This window comes from Amphibalanus amphitrite, unplaced genomic scaffold, assembly GCF_019059575.1.
Source record: "Amphibalanus amphitrite isolate SeventyFive unplaced genomic scaffold, NRLGWU_Aamphi_draft 000336F_arrow, whole genome shotgun sequence".
In the NCBI taxonomy this organism is placed as follows: domain Eukaryota; kingdom Metazoa; phylum Arthropoda; class Thecostraca; order Balanomorpha; family Balanidae; genus Amphibalanus; species Amphibalanus amphitrite.
In genome coordinates, this window is record NW_024881831.1 from 286,781 (window position 1) to 305,701 (window position 18,921).

An 18,921-nucleotide genomic window follows, 5' to 3' on the forward strand; every position below is an offset into this window, starting at 1 on the left:
AATGGCCAAGACGATCCCAAGCAAAATCCCACAAGCACAAAGACAGTCAGTAGTGAGCAGTTATAAGTTATCAGTCAGAAATCAGCTGTCAGCAGGCAGCAGTCAGCAGCAGCAGCAACCCCGTCCGGTCGGCAGTCAGCGGCCAGCACTCAGCGGTCAGCCAGCAGCCAGACCAGTCAGCGGCTGCAGCAGCTCAGCCATCTCGGTAGCACCCCTAGTCCCCACCGCTGCGGCAGCCGGAGCGGTCGGTGCTCATTTGTCTGATGCCGTTAGCGGCCAGTGTGCGCGATGATTGCCACGGCGCGCCGCTAGCCGACCATATGAGCCGCATATTGATGTCCAGTGACTGCTCTGCCCGCCGGGCATCCTCGCACTCGACCTCGCCTCTGGTGCGCCGACTGACCCCGCCCCTTCTGCACCCTCCCTCACACGCACGCCCCACCGCAGCGGCGCCGACACCGGGCGACGGCGACACCCACCGCAAACACCGTGCCGTCAGCGTCCGTGGGAAAGGCCGCCGCCGCCGAATCCATTACAATTAGCCCATGTCATCACTGACTAATGAATATGGCGCGTCATTAATCCTGCAAAGATTGTGGGAAGTGTGCTATTGACCCACCTGCATATTGATCACGGAAATCTGGGAGCTGTCACAATTAAACCACTTTTTGCATGCTTAAAAGCCTTGTGATGGGCAATAAAAGTGGTAAAGACTAAAGACTCACGAATTATTCAAAGAAGAGGGTGTTTGAGCAGACATAGAGCTGCCGACCAATATGATATTAGAAGCCGCTGCTGTCATGTGGTTTATGAGGTAGATTTCGGACGATCTCAGTAATTAAAAAAGCAGCAATGTCGGAAAAGTAATTATTTTCGAGCCAGTAAAATCTTAGGAAGGAGCTTGTCGTGAAAGAATGAAAAGCTGAGATGCTTTGACAGAAGTGAACGCTTAAGCATACGAAAATGAAACCATATGGTGAGCGACAGTGAACACCGTACGACCAAAGCTAAAATTAATTTCAGTGAATCCAATTCGGCGAATGATTTCACATGATATGGAACCGCATTTCTATGCTCATTGATTGGTGTCATTAGGAGTGAAAAATATTTGTTTTCAACATATGATTACATTACAAAATGTTCATAAAAATCAGCGCCCCTAGACACCATTTACACATGCAACACTCTTTGCGTAATATGGCCATCCTAGCTGTGCGACTTTCGTCCTCTAAACCTTTGCGAGCCCTCCCGAGTCTCCGTCTGTTTTGTGCCAGGATTTACAGCACGCAGGCGTGGCTAAGTCGCTATGTGTCATTGTAGCTTCTTCGTCTACCAGCTAGCCCCCGCGATTTCTATAGCATCTCTGCAATAAACCCTGGCCAAGAGGAAATAGCAAACTTCGCATCGGATGTGTTTAAGCATTTTTGGATAAAATATTTGAACGCATATGATAAGCCAGGTCCAACGTATCTCTGTAGACGGTACTTCATCAAAACATAACTACCCGACTCCCTCAAACTTCATCCGGCAATGTCTCTGACCTCCCATCTCAGCTGGCGGAACTTTGGCCACCATCCCGACACCCGGGAGGCCCCGCTGCAGCCCCAGGCTACAGGCCCACGGCACTGTTGCCACGCACCCGTCCCTGTCCCGGTGGCAGCCGCCGCCGGTCGCGGCCCACCGCCATTTGGGAGGCGGGCTCGTGATCCGCGCCGTATACCGCCGATGGACGCACATTTGGCCTGTCGTTTGCCAGACGGTCTCGGAGGCCGGAGAGCGTCGGTCGCTCTCAGAGCGCCACGTGGGGGAATCCCATCATAAATCGTCAGATTTAACGTCTGCAAAAGCGTTCGTCAGGCCTTCACTGTGCCGAGAAGAACCCGATCGCTCAATTTGAGTAGCGCCAGTATGCAATGTTTCATGGTGATGACATTTTTGATTATGTTTCAGGCTCATTTGTAAAAACGGTACAAAATATTCTGTTGGATTTTCGTAACATACCTAACTCATAAGCTACCTACCTATATGATGTTTTGTGATTTTTTCTATTATTTTTTTCTTTTTGAACTTTCTCAAAAAATGTGAGTGGATTTTGTAAGTGCAGCATTATCGTAATGTTTGAACTTAATTATGTAACTTCATGTTGTACAGTATACGTAAACTATTTCTAACCATATGACAGTTTTCTTGTTACCAGCCACGAGCTGCATCACCATCTCTGTTCCATGGGCAATGGGCATGCTCAAACACTTTTCTGCTAGCAGTTACGTTTATCTGCGGCGGCCACGGCAGCGTCTGCTGGCGCTCACATCAACCAATCGGCCATTCACGATCATCGGCGTGTCGCCGCGATAGTTTACGGGAATAAATCTCCCGGTTAAACTTTGTTTGAGCCACCCAAGGATGCAATATCGCCGCTCTGGAGGCGCGGAACTCATCTGCAGTTTAATCCCTAATGAGCGCTCTAGATGATGTGCCTCTTTGGATTCACTGGGGCGCGTCCGAATAAAGCCAACTGAAATATATCGCCCACCCGGCTTGGCCCAATGGGTCATGCCTTTCTTCTCCTCTGATATACTGCCTCGTAATAGTCAAAGTTGAGAGGTCTTGTACTTTATGCATGTGTGCTAATCTATGGAGACTTATAAAGAGGTGGCATATGCATAAGACGCTTATGAAATAGAGGTAAGGCATCAGTATGAAGCCTTATAACAAGCATTGCTAACTTTATCAAGCTATAGCGCACATTCGTTCAGGTAAAAAAGGTTTGCGTGAAACCTAAAGAAACGTGCGCCTCTATTAACTGCATTTCATGGACTGCAGTGCGGTAAAACACCTACCTATATTCACATAGTGCCTCTCTTTTTCATCACTTCCTTATTCATCTCAGATAGGAAACTAGAGAAGATGCGCTATACAGCCGATCAGCATTTTAGCTTACGGCTACCCGTTTATTGCACCTGCAACGTTTCCCTTCTCCAGTGCCCGCAGGTGGTTCGGTTACCTGTCCGTCGGTCACTGTTCCCTCATATGTCACTGTTCCCCTCCAATGACCGCGCGGACCAGCCGCACCAACCTCCTCGCCGTCCGCCTGCCACCCCGAGTCCCAACCTCAGAGCTAACCTGAAAAATGGTCCCGATTTCAGCCACCCCGGCCGGACCGCCGGCCGGCCGCGCATTAATTATTAACGAACGCCCTCAAACTGCGCCCCGAAAGCCGCGCTATCGGTAAACTTGGCGCAAAGGCGACAAGGAGTGAAGCAGGAAGCGATACAGGCCGGCCTTTTGACAGAGAACGCTTATCGACTGCCGAAGTCACCCTTCATGGTGTTGGAAAAATGCCCACCTAATGGGATTAGGGTTATCGCTTGAATTCGATAGCTGGACAATTTCGTAAATGTAGAATAAGCCCGTGGAATGAGAAGGCCCGTGTCATGTGTGTTTTATTGATTATTCTTCGGTTTTATTGCATGTTCAATATAAATGCACTGTTCCAATGCTCCACTTAAATGGGTAATTATGGTGAATAGGTGGAGAATAACAAATCACAGACACAGCATAATACCGAATACTTTGATGTTCAAAGTTTAAAATATCCTATAGAGTATAGGGGTGTATCATAAATCATCACAATTCTTGTGGCTTCTGCTCAGATGAACGTTAGCCTGCATATGTCCATGGTGATGATAACTTGTCGCACCAATACGTTGCTATGGATCGACGTGATGTATCACATATCTACTACATGCCACGTCTAACAAAAAAAAAAAATCTGTTAAGGAATTTTTCGTCTTGTTCTCTTGAACACTTTGATTTCCCTTTCCATATTAACATGTTTCTTTCACCATATTTCCCGACCTTCCCTTGCATGTTTGGCTGCTGTCATCATTGATCTATTCATTTTCCATCATTTAACGACCAGTTTGGTTCGTTTCATGAACCACTAAACGCTAAGCTTAAAGGGACTATCCCACCTTCTAAAATGTTGTTAAAACCAGTTAAATTGTGCCCGACTTTATAGATTGGATGACCAGGAACACGGTTCTGGCATTTATTTTTCATTAAACATCTTAGGCTTCCCATATTCCAAACACAAACTTTCAAATATGTGATGTCACAGCCCAAAATTACCTCCTTCCCCAGGCCACAGTTGACAGTACTGTCATAAAGCTGATTCTTTTTACTCTGTAGGCACCACAACAAAGTTCAGAACAAGTTTTAAGCGATTTTTCAACAAACAAACCCATTTAAATCAGAATGACTAAGCGAGGTGACGTCACACTAACGGTCGCTCCATGTTGAAGATAGGGCCTTGCGCAAGGTCCATTTTCAAATGAAGGGAACGAATTTCTTCAACATCAAGAGGCCGCGGGGGTTGCAACCTATAGATAGATAGTGGTTTCTGAACCTCGCCGCAAACTTGGCTATCTCAACTCAAACCCCATGTTAAAGGTGGGATAGTCCCTTTAAGACAACTGTTATAAATCTTTCGCCAATAACATTAAATGTCTATTAACATTTTTATTGTGTCTTTTATATCTATTTAACAAATCTCAAAACAAGGATCGATGAAAATTTTATGAATGGGTACCTATTGGTTGACCTGGTTTTTAACTTCGTAAGTCAGAAGTCTAGGAATCACAGTAGAGCAATGTAGATGTCCAACACAGTGAATTCATGTTCGGTGCTGTTATCGGTTGGCTATTTCGATTTTCCACGCGATGGCTCAGCCACTGAAGATGGGCTCTCGCAACTTTTCCACGGTAACTTTTGCTCAAAGTTGCACTACAAAAAGTCAGATAACGAAGTAAGCAGGGTCTGCAAGAAGCGACAAACTAATGAAAAAGTTCCTTTGAAAGCAGCTGGAAGTGCAACAATCAAGCTGATTAGGAAGTTCGCCGAGAAGTGCCAGTCGTCTGCGATAAAAGTTGACTTCATAATGTAAATGTTAATGTCTGTTTTTATTCACCATACAGGGAAACCCAGCTCTGATCACTTATTCCGTGCAATTGGCGCGTATGACTGATGATGGAATCAACATACATTTGATTTATCTTTGTTTATAATAAATACCCCATGCTACACTAACCAAACCATCATGCTAATGTAATGTGCTAGTTACAATTTTTGGTAAACACGAACGTAGCACTGCATATCACATTTTAAATGGTCCATTACGGCCAATTTAGACATAAATGAGAAGCGTCTTGATTGAAATGGCAATCAGGATGTCCTGTTATTGCCGTCTGAGAAGACAGATGCCCCGTATCAATCGTGGGCCCGAGCGGGAACAGATTAAGGAGGCCGACGCATCGGCCCGACATCGCTATAGATTCCCACCTCGTAATGAGGACCGTCCTTCAAGAAGGCAGGACCCGGGATGCCTTTTAGGATGCTATTTCGGCCACGCATGCCTCGAATAAATATAATACAATGTAGCCAGCACATGCATAGAAAACCGAGTTTTCTATGCATGTGCACCGCTGCGACAAAGCGTTATGCATCTCGGAAGATTTTGTCGCTCGGACGCTTATCCGACGGGCTGTCGCCGGCCGGAACCTGGGTCATTTCATGGCTGGCGAGCGGCCGGCACCGCCGTAAAGGCGGCCGGCGAATCGGCCGCGCTCCCCAGACGCCGCTCGCGGCCGATGGAACAGCCGGGGCGCCGGCCAGGGGCGCCGGCGCCCGGTAACGAGACACGTCCGACTCGACTCTGTTCCGGCTGATACCGGGGCCAACATCGCACCGGTGAATGGCGTCTACTATACACACAGCAGCCGATAAGGCCGCCGAATGCGGCGACAATCCACCGTGCGCCGCTCCGCAAACCTCAACCGGTGGAAACTCCGGCAAATGTGCTAATCCGCGCCGGCTCAAAGCAAAGGTTGCTGACAGGACTGACGGCCAAATGGACTGGAAATCGGGACCGTGTCGTGTTCCGTTCCGCCGCAGTCGAACGCAACGGCAGCCGACGCATTCTGTCCAATGGTTTATACCGCGCACGTGCCGTGCATTACAACTGCAGCCACCGTGCGGCGGCCAGACTGTGTGAAAGTGGTCGCCAGAGATGAGAACAATAAGACTAATGGCAAGAGGGAGGGAGGCAGCAGAAGCAGGGAGGGAGGCAGTAGCAGCAAGGAGGGAAGCGGAACGAGGCCGCTAACGGCGATAATTGCGGTATGGAGACAAAGGCGGCGCCAATAGAGTGGCCGGGAAGGGGATATTGTCGGCAGAGGAAAGTTGCCAAGTCCGGCAGAGATGGTGACACTAAGGTGCTACTTTTTCTTCCAGCCCATCCGAGGCGAAGCGAAAATGGCGAGGGAAGAAAATGTAGGTTCAAATGTAGTGATGCCCGCCCTCAGGCTTGTTTGGTGTGCACCCGTAAGAAAATAAACAAATGGTATTGAGGTAGATTTATTTAGGTTACAAGCTTGTCAAAGTTCAGGAACACTTGGCTATTCTTGGGCATAGCGGCGTGACTTTTTAAGAAGAGATCACTCCAGTGTCGACGACGGACGTCCTCCTTCAGTTAGTTCTCAACTCCTGACGCGACCGTGCGCTCCCGCGGCTAATTATAGCCTTCCGAGGACGTGCTGACGAATCTATTGAGCCGGGGCGTGACTGAAGGGTCCGCCTCAAGCACGACCACAGTCACTCAGATGGCAAGTTGCCTCCTCGAAGACGACAGTCTTGTACACGGAGAATGGCTTCGTTACTTTGGTCTACTTTTGCCGACAGGTGCCACAGAAGCGTAACTTATTTAACAGGGAATTCAGATTTGTTGGATATGTTATCTGATTGACCAAAATCCTGATGCAACAACTGATATGGGCAGATTATATTATACAAAATCAGAGACTGCTAAGTCTTTAACAGGGATACATCATCTTTATGTGCTTACACTAACATTTACCATTTAAATGGATGAAATAAAGATTAATTTATGAATGAAGGAAAGGTGCGCTTTTTTTGAAAAACCGCTATAAAAACTTCATGCCATTCCACGGCTAAGTACCACTTCGTGTATAAGCTTAGCAACTGGTTCGTGTGGCAGACTAGAAACTTTCCTAATTCCTACGCCCGCTGTGCGGTGTCCGCGCTGCGTAGCGCCGTGTCTTTCCGTCGACTCTGTGGCGTAGTGACCGGGCCGTCCCGGCTTGGCAGCAGCATAGGCTAATTGCATTGCTATTCTGGGGAGGCTGCAGGTCGCTCTGTCCGTCCCCCGGTCGCTCTGCCCACCTCCCACGCTCTGCCCCCTGGAATCGGCCCGCGCGTCTGTCGATACACGCTGCCGGCTGGGGATGGTTACGGCCGACAGACGGCCCGGCGCCACTCAACCCCGACCGTGCCCTGCACGATGACCTGGCAAAACGAGCGGAATGTGCAATCATATACGTCATATTTCTGTGGAACGAGGCTGGAGACCATCGCCGCTGTGATTACTGGATGACGACGACAAAGGATTATTTCCATAGCGCATAATAAACGGTCATATGTTACAGACGGTGGAAATTCGGCTCTGGAATCTTGGCTGACTTGTTTGAGAAGCATGGAGCACACGCAGTCGAAAGTTTCCGTGCATTTGCGTTCGATTTCAACTGTATCAATGGCGGCACCGACGATTGACGGTTTCTGATGCATGTACTAATTGCTTTTGAACTCCGTAAAATAAGTACGGTATGAGTTTCAAAGTGTGACATGTCAGTTACAGATCTGTGTTTGGCACTGCATCCATTGTATCGTACTCGTAGATATCAATTTAATGCAGAATGTGCAATTGCTTTAGTTACCTGTTATATATTTTCCATCACGAAATGTCCCGATAAGGGTCTGTATTAAAAACATTAACGAGATAAATTATAACAAATCTTCATCAACATTCGTTCAGAACACAGCTCACCTCCATTTACCGCCAACTCATTCTAACGATTCTAGCAGGTTCCCGTATAATCGCTGACCCACGGCCGCGAGACATTCAGTACCGATAATTCACTCGGGTGCATACACTGCCGTGGCGCACTGCTCGTGATTTCGGGCTCATTCACGGACCCCGCGTCCCCCACTGTGGCCGGTTGATGACCAGGATGGGCCGCCGGGCAGTTTGCAGTGCCCACGGTGATTTACCGTATGTGTCGGCTCCACCGACCGGCAGCGCCCCTATGGATTCGTGAGCCATGATGGGATTGGTGCGATGGCCCGAACGGCGGCCTCTGATGGGGGAAATGTCATTGCTAGTGCCATAGAGAGTGCTAGGCGGCTGCAGGTCAGCGAAGGGTTCAACAGACATTCCCTGAGCACCATCTCGTGGTGATGGTTAGAGGAAGTTTATACTGTATGTAAGAAACACCTCCGTATTTTGTGAGTATGGTTCAGTTTTAAGGCCAGACGCCCATAACTTTGTCCCGCTTTGATTTAGTCAGCACTTTACGCTATTCAATACTCCTTTTATCGTCGACTGGCAAACATATGCCCTTTCAGAGCCTGTGATCGGAGACAAACTCAATTTCCATGCATCGGTACTCAGCTAAATTGACTACTCCAACCTGCTAAAATGGCGTCGGCGTTTCGTCTCCGCTGACGTCGGGCCGCTTTCTATTCCGATCAACAGCCACGCCGGCCGCACATTTTCTTGCATGGGAAGACTTTCAATTCCGCGGAGATTTATGTGTTCAATATGCCGATGCCGTTTTATCATTGCAGTCACACTTGGCACCGGTAATCTGGCGACGTATGCCGGCCAGATCTGCTATACAGTGTTGTTTACGCTCCGTTATCGTCACAGCCGCGCCAACAGACAGAGGGTGCGCCGGAACCGCCGTAAATCGCGCCACCCCGCGCCGCACCACGCCGCAGCCGCGCCGTCCGGAGAAATATGGCCGCGCCTTTGCCGTTGGATTCGCCACAATTATTTCCGAATCACATTAGAGGGATTAGCGGGGTTCAGCTGTGACCGCGCAGATGAGCCGACCGGAGAAGGGAGGAGTGAACCGCGCTGAAGTCGGCGCGAGGGAGACGAAGACAATAGGATGGGTGAGATGAGGCCTCTGGCTTCTATTGAATGTGTTTTTTATGTAGTCCCTCTAAGTTAACCCGCGCCCCGCTGGGCTATTCAGCCATACGCGCCCTGCTGGGGGGGGGGGGGCAGATTCTGCCCCCCCCCTGTCTAACTTCCGAACCGATGGTCGTAGAAAGACGGGGAAAACGGCAATCGAAAGCTCTCAACAAGGCGGATCTTAAAAGCCCAAATTTTTTTGCTTAAGTAGGTCAGAGGTCAAGTCAAGGTCAGGTCAAGGGTACAAGATGCAAGTTTCTACAGTATCGGCCTTGCACCGTAGTTGCCGAAGAATGGACTGAGACTGATTGCCCAAAACGTGTTCTTAGACTACCAAGACAATATTCGTTGCATACAATGTCATTCAAAGGTCAAGGTCAAGGTCAGGTCAGGTCATGTCAGGTCACCAAAAACAAAATATAGAAAAGGGCATGTGCGACACATGTTTTATGGGTCATTTTACTCATAGAATTCAATAGGCACACTCAATAAGTGATATGAACCACCTCTGGATGAATTTCAGGTCGAGGTCAGGTCAAGGTCAGGTCAACTGAGGTCAAATTTTGAAGTTGGTTGTTAAGGCCTAAAAAGGTGTCTATCTGATGCAGTTTTTGACGGCAAATCGAATGGTGCTATTTTTGTTTCCGTACGAGGTCTAGAACTTCCAAAAAAATCATTTTTCAAAATTTTTGTGTGTCGTGACGTCAAAATTTTTTGAATAACTTCCACATTTTTGAACCGATTCTTCTAAAAATTGGTATGTAGGTCACATAGACCACCTCTTTGACATATAATCCGGTTTTTTCGATACACTCAAAAATTCGGATTTTATAAATATTTTCCCAAAAAAGTCAGTTTTTTGAAAAAATTTGGGCCAAAATCCAAAATTTTCAAAAAACCGAGATAACCATTTGATAGACAAAGTAGAATCACGTATAACCTTTTTTGTTGCGTCTTGATTTCTTTAAAAATGACGATGTTAGCGGCGTTTGAAATTTTGCCATTTTTGAGGCGTAAATGGCGAACATGACGTCACTAAAACGTCATTTTCTCAAAAATTTTCCGACGGATTTCGCTAAAATTTTTAGGGAACGTGTCAAATTGATGTATGATAAGGTACTGAAAGTTTGACGTCGCTGGCGTAACGCGTTTAGAAGTTATTGGCGAAAAACGGGAGGGGGGGGGGGCAGATTCTGCCCCCCCCCCCCAGCGGGGCGCGGGTTAAGAATAAAACACGTTGTTGTGCGTCATGTTATTTGTTTTTCAGACAACCATCACACTAACTTACAAACGCAAGCACACACAAGCAGAAGCAGGCTATCCCCTTCATAAGACGCCACAAATCGTGTTATTTGGCTTCGCGTAGTCCAAAGCGTATCAAACACCCCAAAAAAGAAAAAAAACAAGGGAAGGACGAGCAAGAAAGGAAAAGACAAAGGAAGGGATAGAGAGAGAAAGAGAGAAAGAGAGAGAGGGGGGAGAGATATAGGGGAAGAGAGAAAGAGAGAGAGAAAGAGAGAGAGAAAGAGAGAGAGAGAGAGAGAGAGAGAGAGAGAGAGAGAGAGAGAGAGAGAGAGAGAGAGAGAGAGAGAGAGAGAAAGGGATAATGATAGAAAGAGTCAGACAGACAGACAGACAGACAGACAGACAGACAGGCAGACATACAGACAAACAAACATACCAGGCAGACAGACAGAGAGACTGGGAATGCGAGGGAGTGAGAACGAGATGGGGAGAGTCAGATGGGGAAAGAAATACCAGAAAATCTGTCCACAAAGTTGGCGAGGGGAGATGTGATTGGAAGTATACTAACCGCGGGCATCGGCAGCGTCTGAGATTGGAATTGGTTACCGCCCATACCGCTCTGATACAGAGAGGCAATTTCCATCACCCTACCACGCCATCACGTAAAACCAGCCACGTAGAAAGTCAAGAAATAAAGCTAATGGTTATTGCTTTATACGGACATCACGATATTGAGATAATAATGGTATGAGTTGGCTAAATCGAGAACCCATCCTAAGCTTCCTGTTTGTTGATGGAAATTGCAAATATTAGGTTCCTCCCATACAAAGAAGCGCTGAGATATCAATCCGTCCATCGCTTAGCTCAAACCATTTCTGATCCGTTGTGATCCGAGCCAGACCTTTTCGCCGATAGTTGATTACTTATGGCCGCTTTGCGTAGCTGGGGGGGGCAGGTATAAGCATTCGCAGCATCGGATGAGATGGCTCTGTGACCTGCCTGGGGTGGGGTCAAAAACCTCGGCGTCCAATCCCTGTTCCGTGCCGGTGGCCGGCTATTGTGAGCGGCACGAGGCAGGGCCGCCGGGGGCAGTTGGAAGCTACAGGCCTCCGGAGAACCGCGATCTCGTCTTCTTGTTCAGCGACGAGGCCTGCAGGAATATCGCCGCGGCCTCGTCAGGTGACTGAACGCTCCGCTGGCACAGGAAATCGAGTCAGCCGAGAGTTTCAGATAGTTAACGATAGTTGGGACGGTGGTGACTGACCTCGACAAAAGGGTCATTCGATAGTTGCATTAGTGGCACTGTCATTCGGCGAAGCTGTTAGAAATGGCGGACCGGTGTGACGTGAAGGCGCTGTCCTTGGTTAAGTATCTTATATAGTCTATCAAAAACTTACTTGCTATAATCTGAACACGACATTCAGCTATTACAAATATATTGGTTCGCTATTTTTCCATGTCAGATATCGTGTCGCAAAACCAAAAGAATATCGAAAGAATGTCGGCCTATACCTTTGATAACAAGTTGGAAGAGTTTATGTAATATAGCGTTTCAATAGCATTTTAAGTGCCTTGTTTAATTCTCATGTAAAGGTTGAACCACGTTATATTATTGCATTGAAATCTTAGTATGGAGTCTCAACAAATTATTTAGTGGGGAAACAACATGATGTGTCATCTGCCTAAATTACTAAGCCTGCACTGTAGATTTCAGTTAGCGTCAGTCACAGGTTCCCAACAGACAGACTCCTGCCCACGCAGTCTTCCCACGGCCGCCATCCATCTCACACGGTGGCTTAGGCTCGCACCACCTGCATCGGCCTGTGTCTGTCTGTCTGCCTGTCTGTCTGTCTGTCTGTCTGTCTGTCCGACCGGACAGGGGCAATCAGGACCACCCAGCCAATCAGACCTCGACTCGGCCCAATCAGGGCAGGGGAGCGGTCAGTGGCGGCGGTAGACTCCACTGTTCTCGGTAGAATAGCGCCTGTAGCGGCCCGGTACGACCGGCCGCTTTCGGTGGATTTTTGCACTAGATGCGGCTGCTCCAGTTATGGTGGAAGTTTGCAGTATCGTGGCGGGGGTGTTTTGTCGATACGGCAACCAAAAACGGAGTGTTATAAAACCACCGGCCTCATTTGTTTGGTCACGACACGTGTGCGGTTAGAATGCCTCTGAAGCTTGTGGAAGGAAGGCTGAATGGTGGGCGATGTCTTTAGAAATTAGGAGAAATGCCTTTACTGTCAAATTGGTTTGGCCTCTCATTAATTAGACAGTAAAAGCGTCGTAACGTTGGTCGTGTAGGGTGAGCCGAATTCAATTATTGATCGCCATTTATGACCCCTGGGCAGGGTGCGTCGATGGATATGAGGCATCAAATATTGTAAACGGATAGTGGAATCCGTTCCAAAAGACACCTAAATAGGCATACCTATATTTGCGCAAATATGTAACAGCGTGCTTGCTGTTTTAAACAAAACGACCGTCTCATCGATCATTTAGTTTAACGTCGGATTTCTGGCTGTGAGAACCGAGATTTACAATCATGTCCATCGCCTGTCAATTTCTGGGACTCATGGAGAGAATAATGTATGGGTTGGAAAGGAATTTTGGAATGATAAGTAGCCTTACACCTCCACCTTCGTCGTCTATAATGCAAGTGTGTCCGGCGAATCATCTGAATATAAACATTCCTACTATGTAAGTACAATTGGACTGCGGATAAGATGGCATAATCCGGAAGCTCTTTTGCAAAAAGGCCCTCCGAATGCTACGCCATAAGACATTTAATAGGTGATAAAACGCCTTCCAACTTCTCCAGAACCCCACCCCACCCGCCATCCCCCTATAACCCTCCCCCCCCCTCCCGGCAGGCTGGTCCCCGCCCCGGATCATCGAGCACCCGGTGGGGTCAGTGGTGGCCAGGGGTCAGCCGGTGACCCTCAACTGCCGGGCGGCCGGCCACCCCGCGGCGCGCATCGTCTGGCTCCAGGACGGTCGACCGGTGACCGGCGGACGACCCGACCGACTCGTCCTGGCGCCGGGCAGTCTGTTCTTTCTGGCGGCCAAAGAGAGGGATGCAGGAGTGTATCAGTGCCGGGCAGAGAGCGCCGCCGGGGAGGCAGAGAGCCGAAACGCCACGCTCGTCGTTGCAAGTGAGTTACCGATGGGGCGGGCAGTCTGTGTTAGTTGTTTGCATGCGTGTTGTTTCTGTCTGTCTGCCTCCCCGCCTGTTTGCCTGTTTGTCTGTCTGTCTGTCTGTCTGTCTGTCTGTCTGTCTGTCTGTCTCTTTTCGTCTGCCTAGATCTCTCTCTCTATCTCTCTCTCTCTCTCTCTCTCTCTCTCTCTCTCTCTCTCTCTCTCTCTCTCTCTCTCTCTCTCTCTCTCTCTCTCTCTCTCTTTCTCTCTCTCCTTCTCTACCTTTTTTCTCTCTCTCACTCTCTCTCTCCTTTCTCTCTCTCTCTCTCTCTCTCTCTCTCTCTCTCTCTCTCTCTCTCTCTCTCTCTCTCTCTCTCTCTCTCTCTCTCTCTCTCTCTCGGGTGGGTTCTGATAGTCACATGCAGATTCATCCCTCCTCATATCATCAGCATGTTCATTTCTTGTATCACTGTCTCTTCTTTATGCAAAGGGCACTGTCCTCGACACAGCTTCCATACCACACGGACACGCGTGTTCCTTTCCAATTTCCTACGCCGTGCTCCCGCCGTTGCCGATGAAGTGCCGCCGGTCATATACGGCCTGTAACGGCCACCTGACTGTCAGGTCGGACGCTTTAGGAGGCCGCGACAGCTGGCTGTCGAGTCGGGAGCACCTCTCTCGCTTTACGGCAGGTCCGGTGGCGCTTCTCGGCAGAGCGGCGCCGCTTTCGGTGACGGCCAGAGTGGTCTCGTGAAGTCGAGACCGTCACTGCGCTCGTTGGTAGTAAATTTCAGACACTGAAATGGTATCATTGCTCCGCTTTGAAAGGTCTCTGAAAGTTACCGTGAGGTATTGTGAGCGTGTGCTGCTCATTTTAAGTTGGGTGTGGATGGTGTGCTTTGATGTGGAAAAGCCGTTAGATGTTTATATCTTTGGGTAACGTGTTGCAGAGTGTAAGGGTACTCGTTAGTAAATTGTGATGGTATGCAATTCATTGTTATGCTGCAATGTCACCGCTCATAACATTGCACATCGCTGATCTTCTAAGCTTTCAATTACGTATAAACTACTACTACTTTGTGATGTTGTGTTCGCTAAAGACAGTTGTCCAAGAATCGTTCATGCAAAGCCAAACCGACACTGAGTCAGTCTTGAGGATCCTTTGCTCGATTTCCACTTCAAAACACTGCTTGCATCACCATCAGCCTTTGCGACTGTTCGGTTGTGATGCCAAGACAAATATATCATCACCTATCGGTCTTCTTGTTATCTTACAAACTACGGAGCTCTAAATACAATACTTTAGCCTCAGCGTCTGTCTCCCTGGGAAATAAAGATGTAAATACTTCTCAGCTTATGCTACCTTCGACTTGTTTTTGCTGCAACTGTTAGGTATCCTGCATGACGAGTAACGGGACATCATTAGATCATTTGAGCTGCACACGAATACTGGCTCGCAAGGTTCGGCATCAAAAGTATATTTTATGAGCCAACACGGTTTCTCTATAATTGGAGATGCATTTTTACATTTTTTTTTCAAATATATTTTTGAGTTCAGGTATTTGGAAACGCATGATCAGAGGCCTCTTGCACCAAACTACCTAGCTAGGTAAAATCGAACCACCGGTTTCAGAATAAGATAATCTAACGGTGGTAAATTTGTTTGCAATAGCCCAATACATAATGCTACATGTGCTTGCTAAATTTTGCACATCAATTGTTACATTTGAGACTCGGACTGGGCATACGATGCAAAATAATCCGAGCGTTGGTGCAAGAGGATTTTGGTGCAAGAGGCCTCCGGTGGTGCAAAAAAGATCATGAGGCTGCACCGTAGCATCCGCATTTCAAGTGAATTGTTATCTGAGAATAGTCGGTTCTACACCTAAGGCGCTTCGATATTCCTGACTTAAAGGAAAAGGGCCACCTTCGTGAAATATGAAGATATCGTTGTTTTTCATTTTGACATTATTATTTTTCATTTTCTTTTTAAAACTGGTGCCAGAAGTGCACAATTCGCGAAAAAGTATTTAAAACTATTTAACATATTGGTACTATGTTGATACTCTCTACGGCACGCTGAAAACTTTTTTACCATTTCCTGGGGGGTAAACCCGCCATAGCATGGTAGCTTGACACACAGACGTTTTTTACCACCTTCCAGATGGTAAATTTTACTCTTTCATGGAGAGTAAACTCGTCAGTGAGGGGTAACGTGACACCCAGACGTTTTTTACCATCTTCTGTATGGTAAACTCTTTTGATTTACTCTTGTCTAGAGGGTAACATTTTCGGAAGTTACGCTCTGTGGAAGGGTATCTCTTTAATGTGACCCTCCTCTAAAGAGTAGCATGCCATCTACTCTGTGATTTACCCTCTTACAGAGAGTATACCCTTCTGGCTTACCCTCAGTCAAATGGTAATGCTTACTCTTCCCCAAAGAGTTTACCCTCCAGAGGATGGTAGCTTGACACACAGACGTTTTTTACCACCTTCCAGATGGTAAATTTTACTCTCTCATGGAGAGTAAACTCGTCAGGGAGGGGTAACGTGACACACAGACGTTTTGTTACCATCTTCTGTATGGTAAACTCTTTTGATTTACTCTCGTCTAGAGGGTAACATTTTTCAAAGTTACACGCTGTGGAAGGGTTACTCTTTAACGTGACCCTCCTCTAAAGAGTAGCATGCCATCTACTCTGTGCTTTACCCTCTTACATAGAGTATATCCTTCTGGCTTACCCTTAGTCACATGGTAATGTTTACTCTTTCCTTTAGTGTAAATCCCCCAGAGGATGGTAACGGATCCACAGACGCTTTCTTCAGAAGCTTCGCGAAGCTTCTGTTAACCGGAGTTCATCAACTAAAAACATGATTCCAGAGCAACAATATATTTGGCATGCCGTACAAACAATACGGGGGGTTCACCAGCCATGAACATTGTGAGACTCTCCACTTAATCATACGGAGTTATAACTCCGTATGAATAAGTGGAGAGTCTCATTCGTGATTCGATGGGCACACGGAGTTATAACTCCGTATGAATAAGTGGAGAGTCTCACAATGTTCATGGCTGGTGAACCCCTCGTATTGTTTGTACGGAATGCCAAATATATAGAGTTGCTCTTGAAGCATGTTGATTAACTCCGGTTATCAGAAGCTTCGCGAAGCTTCTGAAGAAAGCGTCTGTGGGCCCGTTACCATCCTCTGGGGGGTTTACACTAAAGGAAAGAGCAAAATCACCATGTGACTAAGGGTAAGCCAGAAGGATATACTCTATGTAAGAGGGTAAATCACAGAGTAGATGGCATGCTACTTTTTAGAGGAGGGTCACGTTAAATAGTTACCCTTCCACAGCGTGTTACTTCGAAAATGTTACCTTCTAGACGAGAGTAAATCAAAAGAGTTAACCATACATAAGATGGCAAAAAACGTCTGTGTGTCACGTTACCCCTCCCTGACGAGTTAACTCTCCATGAGAGAGTAAAATTTACCATCTGGAAGGTGCTAAAAAACGTCTGTGTGTCAAGCTACCATCCTCTGGGGGTAAATTCTTTAGGGAAGAGTAAGCATTACCATTTGACTGAGGGTAAGCCAAAAGGGTATACTCTCTGCAAGAGGGTAAATCACAGAGTAGATGGCATGCTACTCTTTAGAGGAGGGTCAGTTAAAGAGTGACCCTTCCACGGCGTGTAACTTCGAAAATGTTACCCTTTAGACGAAAGTAAATCAAAAGAGTTTACCATACAGAAGATGGTAAAAAAACGTCTGTGTGTCACGTTACCCCTCACTGACGAGTTTACTCTTCATGAAAGAGTAAAATTAACCATCTGGAGGGTGGTAAAAAACGTCTGTGTGTCAAGCATACCATGCTATGGCGGGTTTACCCTTCAGGAAATGGAAAAAAGTTTTCAGTGAACAAAGCGTTCAGCGATGCACACGCGGTAAATAAACATTACGATACAACTTGAATGCAACCTAAATATGAACACTTTAAATGAATACTTGAATATAAATGATAATAAAGCTCCCTCGAATTGGATAAGGCACAGCGCACAACATTTGAAGTGAACGGCAGCGTTCCTGGATTGTCGCCCGTCTACGTGGGATAATTAAACTGCATCACTACAGTGCATGGCTTTTTCTAAGTCGCCAACAAAATGCATCACAACAAAATGTATGTACCTACTTACAACACTCTGCCACGTGGCCGTGCACGGGGTTCTGTTAGCCAGATCAAACAAGCACCACTCAACAGCACGCAATGCTCTATCACATCGGTACTTACAATAAAATGTCCGCAGAGGCTCTATAGGCGATGAACAGCACACAAGCACAATCACCAACGGCCACGTGGCGCCGCACCGACACTGCTCACACTCTCCCTCGGAGACCAACGACGGAAAACTGACAGATGCGCGCGCGCCGCGCGGCCTTCAACCTTCAAACGGCCGATCTCGTTTTTGATTGGCTGATTGATACTCTTTCAAATATTGTCTTCACGAGGGTAAACAAGATCCACGCATGAAACGACCACCTGCACAGGAGGCACGATACCCAGGAGGAAAGAGTTTTCGTCATGTCTAGGATTGCGAGAGTAATATTGATATTTACATGGTAATAACACTCTTTGCTGGCGAATAACTTCAATTGAACCACGTACCGTTACCATGCACATAATGGTAGCAGCGAGGTACCCTTTCAATATACTCTTATCTTGCGGGTTTGGTGAAAATGAATCATCCAGGAGGTGGTAAAAAAGTTTTGAGTGCACCTACTGTATGATGGCATAGCGATGACGTCACACTCAAGCCAATCAGCGTTCAGAAGACAGACTCGTCGGATTGTGTCAGATAAGCTGATTGGTTAAAGCTGAGCTGGTTGGAGCTGATTGGTAAAAAACCAAAGCCTCGCCGCGGGTGGCTGTATTGTCGGATAAGAACGCATTCCTGGGATAAGGACGCATTCCTGGCATATTTTCTTTTAAAATTGCCGATAACTACGAATGGAGGCCGAAATCGGCCGTAAGGAGGTGTACAGATAGGTTTTCGGACACGGGCTACAAGATGGCTATCTCAGTTTCAATCCCCATGTTGAAGGTGGCCCTTTTCCTTTAAGAAAAACCAAAATGAGTTGAGACATTATTGCATCCCTTTTTAATCAAAGTTCTACTTTGCAACTTAGTCCTACTTTGCACAACCATAACTCGAAAACAATAGATTGACGGTTACGTGAGTGTCCGGCGAGCGGAGTTCGTTAACTGCATTACATGGACTGTCATTTTCTTCAAATCGCTTCCTTTCAGAATGTCCAAAGTAATTAGCCATCTGAAACTGGAGAGCGAGAGAAAGCCCTTACTAAAAAGCCTCCGTTTATTCTGGAGCGCTGATGCGGACAATCTCTCCAGACTTTGAGTGGCATTAAGAAAATTTGATCCTTTCGTTTACCTGAATGAGAGAACTCGTATACATATAATATCAATTACGCTT

At 47.1% G+C, this 18,921-nt stretch overlaps 1 protein-coding gene across 1 annotated transcript in view; it reads left to right on the top strand.

Moving 5' to 3' along the window:
• Nucleotides 1-18,921, top strand: part of LOC122388842 — a 52,781-nt gene that overhangs the window by 15,901 nt on the left and 17,959 nt on the right. Inside the window, exon 3 of the mRNA XM_043380301.1 lies at nt 13,168-13,449. Within this exon, the coding sequence (XP_043236236.1) occupies nt 13,168-13,449 (282 nt within the window). The remainder of the gene's footprint in view (nt 1-13,167; nt 13,450-18,921) is intronic.